The sequence below is a fragment of the Miscanthus floridulus genome, chromosome 1 (assembly GCF_019320115.1).
Source record: "Miscanthus floridulus cultivar M001 chromosome 1, ASM1932011v1, whole genome shotgun sequence".
Classification (NCBI taxonomy): domain Eukaryota; kingdom Viridiplantae; phylum Streptophyta; class Magnoliopsida; order Poales; family Poaceae; genus Miscanthus; species Miscanthus floridulus.
In genome coordinates this window covers 165,128,910-165,137,487 of record NC_089580.1, presented here as the reverse complement: position 1 = coordinate 165,137,487, position 8,578 = coordinate 165,128,910, and the positions used below count along the sequence as shown (strand labels likewise).

Here is an 8,578-nt window from a genome sequence, read left to right as displayed (position 1 = left end):
ATTGACTCCACATCTCCATTGATGTTTTGGGTTCTGTTGCTCTTGGGCTCCAAAAGTACTGAAACACCATGCATACCTTAGCTTAGGACAATCCTAATGTATAGTTTTTATAGATAGTTTATAGAGAAGAGAGTGCAATCAACACCCATGTAGATCTAAATTTTTCAATGCACAGTTTCCATATTAGTTTTTGTGGAGAAGCAAGATTAATTGTGGCTCGGGTGGTTAGCGCAGCCAGGTGTGCTCGCTGCCGGCGTGAGTTCGATTCCCAGAATCGACTCACATCTCTCACCGGAATTTATTCCCAAAAATAATCTACAACCTTTGTCGCGTGGAGCCACAAAGGGATTGCGACGTGCCCGTCGCCAACGGAACTATGGATGGTCCCGGTGATCCTAAGAAGGACGCGGTCTTCTAATCTGCATGTAGTTGTAGATTTAGTTGTGCACATGCGGTGTGTGTGGAGCGTACGTGTGTAGTGCGGGCGTGTGTTCGTGCATAAACAGATACTATACTACAACTGTACTAGATGAGAGGCTTTAAAAAAAGATTCGAATGACACCACTCTAATGGCTTGCAGATTGCCTCAAAGATCAGCGAAGAAGCTCCTCTCAGATAGGAACTATGAAAAATCTTCGGTTCCCCTAATCTAAAAAAAAATATACATGGTACAACGACCTTATTCTAAAACAAACTATTTCCTCTGTTATAAATTATAAATTATTTTGACTTCTCTATATACACATATTTTGCTATGGTATAGATATAATGTATCTCTATATGCATAGCAAAACATAAACAATTTATAATTTAGAATGAAGGGAGTATAAATTATAACAGAAAGGCTCAACTTGCTCTATGTTGTAAGTTCCAGCACATGAGATCTGATAAGAAACAATAAAGAAAAATAAAAAAACACAAACCCAACCAGGGTTAGCGGCTACTCTCTATGGCATTGTATATTACATGTATGATCATGTTGTTCACTTTTGAAGATACTTCCTCCCTTGTAAATTATAAGACATTTTATCTTATTTTATACATTATTTTTACTATGTATCTAGACATTGTGTATATCTAAATGCATAACAAAAGCTGGGTCTAGAGAAATCAAAACGTAATTTGAAACTGAGTAGACTGCTTGCGATTCAATAGTATCAGTATCAGTTTGCAACTTCAAATTGGGGCAAGTAAGTTACAAACTTGTACTCATAAATCACAATCCAAGAGAGAAGGACATTTAATCTTCCCTAATGTCAAATTTAAGAAGTCACAACGATCTACTTCTGAACTTATAAAGAAGATCATAGGAGGTTTCCTGCTCACGGTCTCGCCTCCCACGGAGCACTTCAGACTTCAAAAACTGAACTTCAGAAACAAGACTAGCGTCCGCCACTCTCCCAGCGACGGTACCTTGATGTCACTAGAGTCGTGACACGTCACAGGACAATGGACGCTAACACGCTACAGACAAATCAGCTTTCGAGTTACTGACAAGTGGGCCCGAGTCCACTCGCTGAAGGAGATTATTCTATTGAGTTGTGTTCTGGTAATTATTTCGAGCAACCGCTGATCTGTCGCACTGTCTGTGCGAATGACCTCGCTTTGCTTCCGCCTCTGTAATGCACAAGTGCCTTCCCGGAATCACACACAAAGCATTTGTAAATAAAAGCACTTTTATTTTTAATCTCACAGCCCCCGCTAATATTGTTCCCCTCCCTTCCCCACTCATCCACCACCTCGACGCTGTGCGCCGCAAAGCGATGGCGATGGTCACTACTGACGCCACCACCGCCGCCGCCGAGAAGCCGCAGGACGCCGAGAAGCCGCAGGACGCCGAGAAGCCGGACTACGCCCCCTACAACGGCGCTTCCACCGCCGCAGATGGCGGCACGGGCGCCCGCGCCCGCCGCGGTGGCGGTGGCGTGGTGGACTCGGTGGTGGCGCGGTGGCGGCGGGAGGACATGCTCGACAAGAGCCCCCTCGCGCTGCATGCCGCGGCCGCCGTCTTCGCCTTCGTCGCGCTCGTGCTCGTCGCGTCCAACCAGCACGGCGACTGGATGCAGTTCGACCGCTACCAGGAGTACAGGTGCGCCAGCGGACGACGGTTGCTGGGGGTTCGTTCGAGCTCGGCGTGCTCTTCGATCCGTGTTTATTTATGGCTTATTATTGTTGCGTCTTCTGTCTCTCCCTAGGTACCTGCTTGCAATCGCGTCGCTGGCGTTACTCTACTCGCTGGCGCAGGCGGCGCGGCACGCGCACCGGATGCGCGGCGGTGTCGACCCCGTCTCCTCAGCATCTGGGAGGCTTCTGGATTTCGTCGGTGATCAGGCGAGTGGTTGCTTCAACTTTTAGTCTGCAGCTATAAATCTTGTGCTGACATGAGTGTTTCGCTCAATCAACAAAAGTCCAACGTGGTTCTCTATTTGGTCGAGATTCCTGCTCGGTGAAGGAAAAGGGAGAAGAATATGAATTTGGGGGGTGGTAAAATGTGAGTGCAATTTATAAAGTGATAAGCAGGATTAAAGGTTCCAGTACAGACATTCTACTTCCATGGTGAAGAAACACATCAATTCAGTAGTAGCGTGTAGTAGAATTCTCTCCAGTACATTTTTCCCCCCATCTGAGCAATGGTGCGACTAACTTTGTAAAGAGGCACATCACCTTTTACTGTTGGATCAGTCAGATTGGTCTGTGATGCTCCTTTTCGTGGCACACATTCAACTAGAGAACCTAATACCCCTTTCAGTTTCTTTTTGGAAGAAACTAAGAAAAAGGATAGTGAGCTAGAAGCTCTCAAGTCTCAAGAATGGTCCAATAATGTGGGCAATACTAGTACCAGCGCATGCATGACAGGCCAACAGCAGCAATCATGGTAATGTGGTGCCCAGCATAGGGAGATTGGAGTGGTTGGACCAAACTTTGAAATGAGCTCGAAGTTGGGACTATGTTTTGAATCTTCAGTTGGTTGGAGATAAGTACTGCATGTCAAAAAATTGTTCATGATGCCCAATGGATTATGCTTAAATGCATTGAAATACTCTGGTGTGGAACAATGAAGTTTGAAATGTCTGGGGGACCATGTCCACTTAGCCTGCCCTTGAGGATATGACTCTCTTGGTCCTGCAACTCCTTTGTTAAGTTTTTTTGGATGGGCGCCCGGGGGGAGGGGTCAGGTTCTGCAAATAACATGACCATTTACAGTTTCACTTGTTTCTTGCTAGTTTTTTCATAGCTTTAGTTCTCAAATCTCATGAAAAAAATTCTAATATTTCAATCAGTGGCCCCACTTATTCTAAGGGTAAGTTAGAAGTAGATTTGCTGGAACTTGAATTTACTTTCCAGTGCATACCTAGATTTTGTTAGTCAAACGGAGTTAGAATAATAAGGTTCAAGGGACTTATGTGGCATTACATGAAATAACCCTTCATGTCATGTGCTGTATTCTTATAACAGTTAAACTGGCTAAACTTTGTTGCTTTTTTTTACCTCTCTTGGACGTGAGAGTGTGAGCCTCATGGCTTTGGTTTGTGTCTTGACTATCAGTTGTGTAGCATCTTCGGATGGTAGAGGCTGGAACCTCGTTCCGTTATCTAAAAAAAAACAGTTAAACTGGCTAAGAGGGTTTTGTTTTGTATCAAAGTTCATGTTTATCCCTCTTAGATTCTTTGATCAGGACTCAGGAGCTTATCTATTTCATGTCATGACACCATTTCTAGTGCAGCAAGATAACAAGAAAAAAAAATTGGTTGGCTGCAACTTCGTTCTTTCAAGACATTCTTTGTACTGAAACTGATAGTTACAACAATATTCTTTAGACGAAATTGATTGCAATGTTTAAACGATGTAACTGAGCTGACAGAGATCTGTGTCGTCGTTTGCAGGTAGTTGCATACTTGCTGATGTCCGCGCTGTCGGCTGCCGTCCCCATCACGAACCGCATGAGATCTGCAGTTGTCAACAACTTCACAGATGCGACCGCTGCAGCAATCAGCATGGCCTTCTTTACATTTGTAGCTCTTGCCTTGTCAGCAGTGGTTTCTGGTTACAAGCTCTCCAAACAAACATACATGTGAATCATCGTTGTAGAAGTAAAACCCATTAGGTGGAATATTCATTATGGATTGCTAATCCAAAGAATAGAAGCCTCTGATGCTTCTCTTCAACTTGAACATCATCTGTTATGTGCTAAGGTGATTGTTGTTGCTTGCAGTAGCTTCCATGTGTGTACATAGAATTATATGCGGCATTCATGAATATGATTGTTTTCCTTTCTAAGATATTGCTGTCATGATGAGAACATTTAACTTCTCTCAACATATGCAGAAGTAGAGTTGTATGCTTATTTCAGGGCTCATAGTTTTCCTTGATCTGAAAAGTGAAATGTTTGCTACCCTTAGGCCTTGTTTGGATGTACGTATATTCACCTCAATCCATGTGAGTTAAAGTCGGTTTGGATGGAACTTAAACTAAATTCCACCTCAGCTTACTCCAACAAACATGAATTGAGGCGAACACATGTGCATCCAAACAAGATCTTGTAACATGCAAATGCAGCTGCTACTTTGTGATGCGTGCATTACTGTCTAAAATCTTCTGGCTAAATTTCTAATGTACATGGTTGTTATATTTATTTTATACAAGGTTATTTGATATTAGTGTAAGCGGTAGAGTTTTACCGTCTGTGACCGGAAGATCTCGGATTCGAATCGCGGTCTCCTCGCATTGCACAGGCGAGGGTAAGGCTTGCCACTAACACCCTTCCCCAGACCCCGTATAGAGCGGGAGCTCTCTGCACTGAGTACGCCCTTTTATCTGATATTAGTGTCGTAAGTTCTGTTTCTGATTAGCTCCAACTTTTGATTTGAAGTCCGAAGTCTGAACAAGGTGCAGGCGGTCTGGTCTGATGGTTTGATATGCTTCGGATGGATCTAAAACAATATTTCGAACCAAAACCTAATCGATGAATCAGCTGACAGATATTGAAAAGATTATGGCTCAACATATGCTCGGAAAAGGCTCATTTGGAAATGGAAAAGGTTCTATTACCTGGCTAGATTATTGTCTATTGTCTGAGTGTAGCCCCCCACCCCCCAAGCGCGCGCGCGCACACACACAAAGTACAGCAAAAGCATTGACTCTCCTGCAATTAGCAAAACAAATTAGTTGTCCTCCCTAGCTCAAGTCCTATCTGGTTTTGTCTAACATAGTGGTGGTTTTTACTGTGTCCCTACACGTGGCTAGGCTCCCACATGTCAGTCCACGTGGTGTCTTCTTCATCCTTTCTCTCTCGATTGGACATTTCTACATACACCACAATTGAAGAAATGCGAGGAAGGCATGAGCCTGGGCACGTTAAGACCGAAAACCGAAACCCGAACCAAACCGAACTGTCGGTTTTTTTGGTTCGGTTTCGGTTTTGGATTCTGGAAACTTCGGTGTTCGGCTGCAGGGTCGGTTTGTGACTTGAATGGAACCGAATAACCGTGGAACCGAAGTCAACAGCAATCTCCACAATCTTCGATGGTCGATGCATGTAGCCCACCAAGGCCTACCACGCACCGCAGGGCAAGCCTTGAGGGCTGAGGCCTCTCCCAGTCTCACTCTCCTATCCGACCCCCTCTCCCTCAGTCCCTCTCCCATCCGACTCCAAATCAAAACCCTAAATCCAGGCGGCGGCGGCGGCGGCGGCGGCGGGCGAGGCAAGGCGTGGAGACATGACTGCTGCAAGCGGCGGCGGTGCGGGCGCGACACGAGTCGGAGGCATGCTCGGTGGCTGCGCGGCGCGACTGCTCCACGGCGCGACAGCGGTGTTGCGTCGTGGATGCGAGCAGGCGGCGGCGCTGCACGAGTGGAAGGTGGCGCGCGGCGGTGCATCTACTGCTCGAGGCAAAGTTCCGCGCGTTGCATTGCGGATGCGAGCGACTGCGACTGCGAGGCGGTGGAGGTAGGCTCGGTTTTCTCGGTTTAAACCAAAAAAACGATGTAAAAAACCGAAACCGAAATGCTTAGTTTTGCATTCTCTGATAAACCGATCGGCTTCTCATTCTTGGAAACCGAAATTTAGAGGAACCGAATAGACCGAGCCGAAGTGTCGGTTTAAACCGAATGCCTAGCTTTAGGAAGGCGAAGGTCATGCCTGGAGCGAACAATGTGTGGAGATGGCTACATATTAGGTGCGGAGGGAGGTGTCTTTAAGGAACAAGGGTAAACTGTAATGGGAAATTCGTGTTTCTATTCCTGCTTTAAAGTGTAGCTGTAATTTTATCCTTATTTTTTAAACTTTGTGATTTTGAATTGTGACGTTCATTTGCCTCTAGTTTGTAATAGTGTGAAGTGTGGAGAGATTAAATGGCAAAAGAAAAAAGAAAAAAACAATTCTTTTTTTTTGGTGTAGCCGCGGCCTGCCGGTGATACAGATATAATTAATTCTATTCTATTTATTCTAATGACAATTTAACTTGTGGGTATATACACGCACGGGTATTATACTCGACCGGTATAGATAAAAAATCTCACCTCAATATACAGATACAAAATCTTACGTGATATGCAATTTATCACAACCGATTATTTGTTTTATGCGTACTTTATCCAACCCAATGCCATCTCTAAAATGGGTAACGTTCACTTCTAATGAATATTATTTGCCAGTACTTAATCTGTCGGTGCAGAAAGTGATCAACAAGTAAATATTTGTAGTTTTGTCGTACGTTGTGATCGGAGGTGGCCTAGCACTCAATGACACAGGGTTTATATTAGTTTAGGCAACATGCCCTATGTCTAGTTTGAGTCGGTCGGTGACTTTATTCCTGAGACTAGGTGTTCGAAGTTTACAGTAGGGTTACAAATGAGAAGGAGAAAGATGAGGGGTACAAGAGGTCCGATCAAACTCTGGTCGGAAGGGCCGAGAGTGACGGGAGCCCCGCTATGAGCTAAGTGTTCGAACGTGTACTCGTGGTTTGAACCTAGAGGTTATGTTGTTATATGATAGTAAACTTGATCGATCTTATGAATCTATCTGTTGGAAGAGAGCGCACCCTCTTTTATAGATGAAGGGGGTGGCCTTACAAGTGAGAGGGAAGGAGTACGTTTACTACTAAGTCTTGCTTCCCACATCGGCGGGTACAAGATAATGGTAGGCGCCCACAACACTGTTGGATGTCAGATGCACGTGGGAGGTTGTGTTGTCTTCTTCGGGTATGACAGACGTCGGCGCCTGCCACACTGTTGAAAGCTCTAGTTTAGTTTTGGTTAATTGATAAAACCTTAAGTGCTAACCTAGTTCATCAAAGTGATTATGAGATAAGTAGCACTACTCCAAGTGATAAAGCAATGGCGAAGATCATGACGATGATGATGGCATGGTGATGATCAAATGCTTGAACTTAGAAAAGAAGAAAGAGAAAAACAAAAGGCTCAAGGCAAAGGTATAAATAGTAGGAGCCATTTTGTTTCAGTGATCAAGACACTTAGCGAGTGTGATCACATTTAGGTTAGATAGCCGTAGTATTAAGAGGGGTGAAACTCGTATTGAAATGCGGTTATCAAAGTGCCACTAGATGCTCTAACTCATTGCATATGCATTTAGGATCTAGTAGAGTGCTAACACCCTTGAAAGTATTTGTAAAAATATGTTAACACATGTGCACAAGGTGATACACTTGATGGTTGGCACATTTGAGCAAGGGTTGGAAACTTTACCGGTGTCCTATATAGAAAAGACAGGGGTTCACAGAGTGACCGGACGCTGGTGGTGCAGTGACCGGACGTTGGGGTCATGCGTCTGGTCAGTAGCAGCAGTAAGCACGCATCTCGGTCTTGTGATCGGACGCTGGCGCGAAGAGTGACCGGATGCTGGTAGGGTGCGTCCGATCAATGCTAACGTATGCTGACGTGGTGGTGCACAGAGGAGACATTGAGTGACCGGACGCTGGATGAGTCCGATCAAGCATGACCGGATGCGTCCGGTTGTGATTTTGCGTGAATGCAACCTTACTAGAAATGATCGGACGCTGAGGTCCAGCGTCCGGTCACTTTGCAGTAGTGCGTCCGGTCATCACTTAACCGTTGGGATCGGGCGCTCAGTATTTGAAGAGAGGAGACACGTGGCGTGCATCGCGCGATTGGACGCTAAGCTCTAGCGTCCGGTCAATCTGATCGGAGCGTCCGATCGGCCTGTGTTTAGAGTAGTAAGGAGCCCAATATCTCTATTTCATGGGGGCTTCTATTTAAGCCCCATGGCCGGCTCAAGCTCACCCTCTTGGCCATTTGCATTGACATAGCAACCTTGTGAGCTTAGCCAAAGCCCTCCCACTCATCTCCATCATTGATTCATCATCATTGTGAGATTGGGAGAGAATCTAAGTGCATTGCTTAAGTGATTGCATCTGGGGGCACTTGGTATTCGTATTTTGCTGTGGGATTCACTTGTTTCTCTTGGTGGTTGCCGCCACCTAGATGGCTTGGAGCAGCGAGGATCGTTGAGCGGAGGTTGGTGATTGTCTCTAGCTCCGATCGTGGTGATTGTGAGGGGTCTTGTGCCTTCCCTAGCGAAGAGCCGAAAGGTAACTCTAGT

General features: G+C 45.3%; 1 protein-coding gene across 1 annotated transcript; it reads left to right on the top strand.

The window, feature by feature from the left end:
* The first annotated feature begins 1,669 nt into the window (after positions 1–1,669).
* On the top strand, positions 1,670–4,172 carry LOC136500746 (CASP-like protein 4B1). The gene is made up of 3 exons (XM_066496172.1): positions 1,670–2,089; positions 2,196–2,331; positions 3,885–4,172. The coding sequence occupies exons 1-3, from the start codon at positions 1,764–1,766 to the stop codon at positions 4,074–4,076; spliced, it is 654 nt and encodes a 217-aa protein (XP_066352269.1). The 5' UTR covers positions 1,670–1,763; the 3' UTR covers positions 4,077–4,172.
* Positions 4,173–8,578: the final 4,406 nt, after the last annotated feature.

Coding starts and splice junctions, on each gene's coding strand:
- LOC136500746 (XM_066496172.1), top strand. CDS start 1,764: ATGGCGATGGTCACTACTGACGCCACCACCGCCGCCGCCGAGAAGCCG. Junction 2,090..2,195: donor GACCGCTACCAGGAGTACAG/GTGCGCCAGCGG, acceptor GTCTCTCCCTAG/GTACCTGCTTGCAATCGCGT. Junction 2,332..3,884: donor TGGATTTCGTCGGTGATCAG/GCGAGTGGTTGC, acceptor CGTCGTTTGCAG/GTAGTTGCATACTTGCTGAT.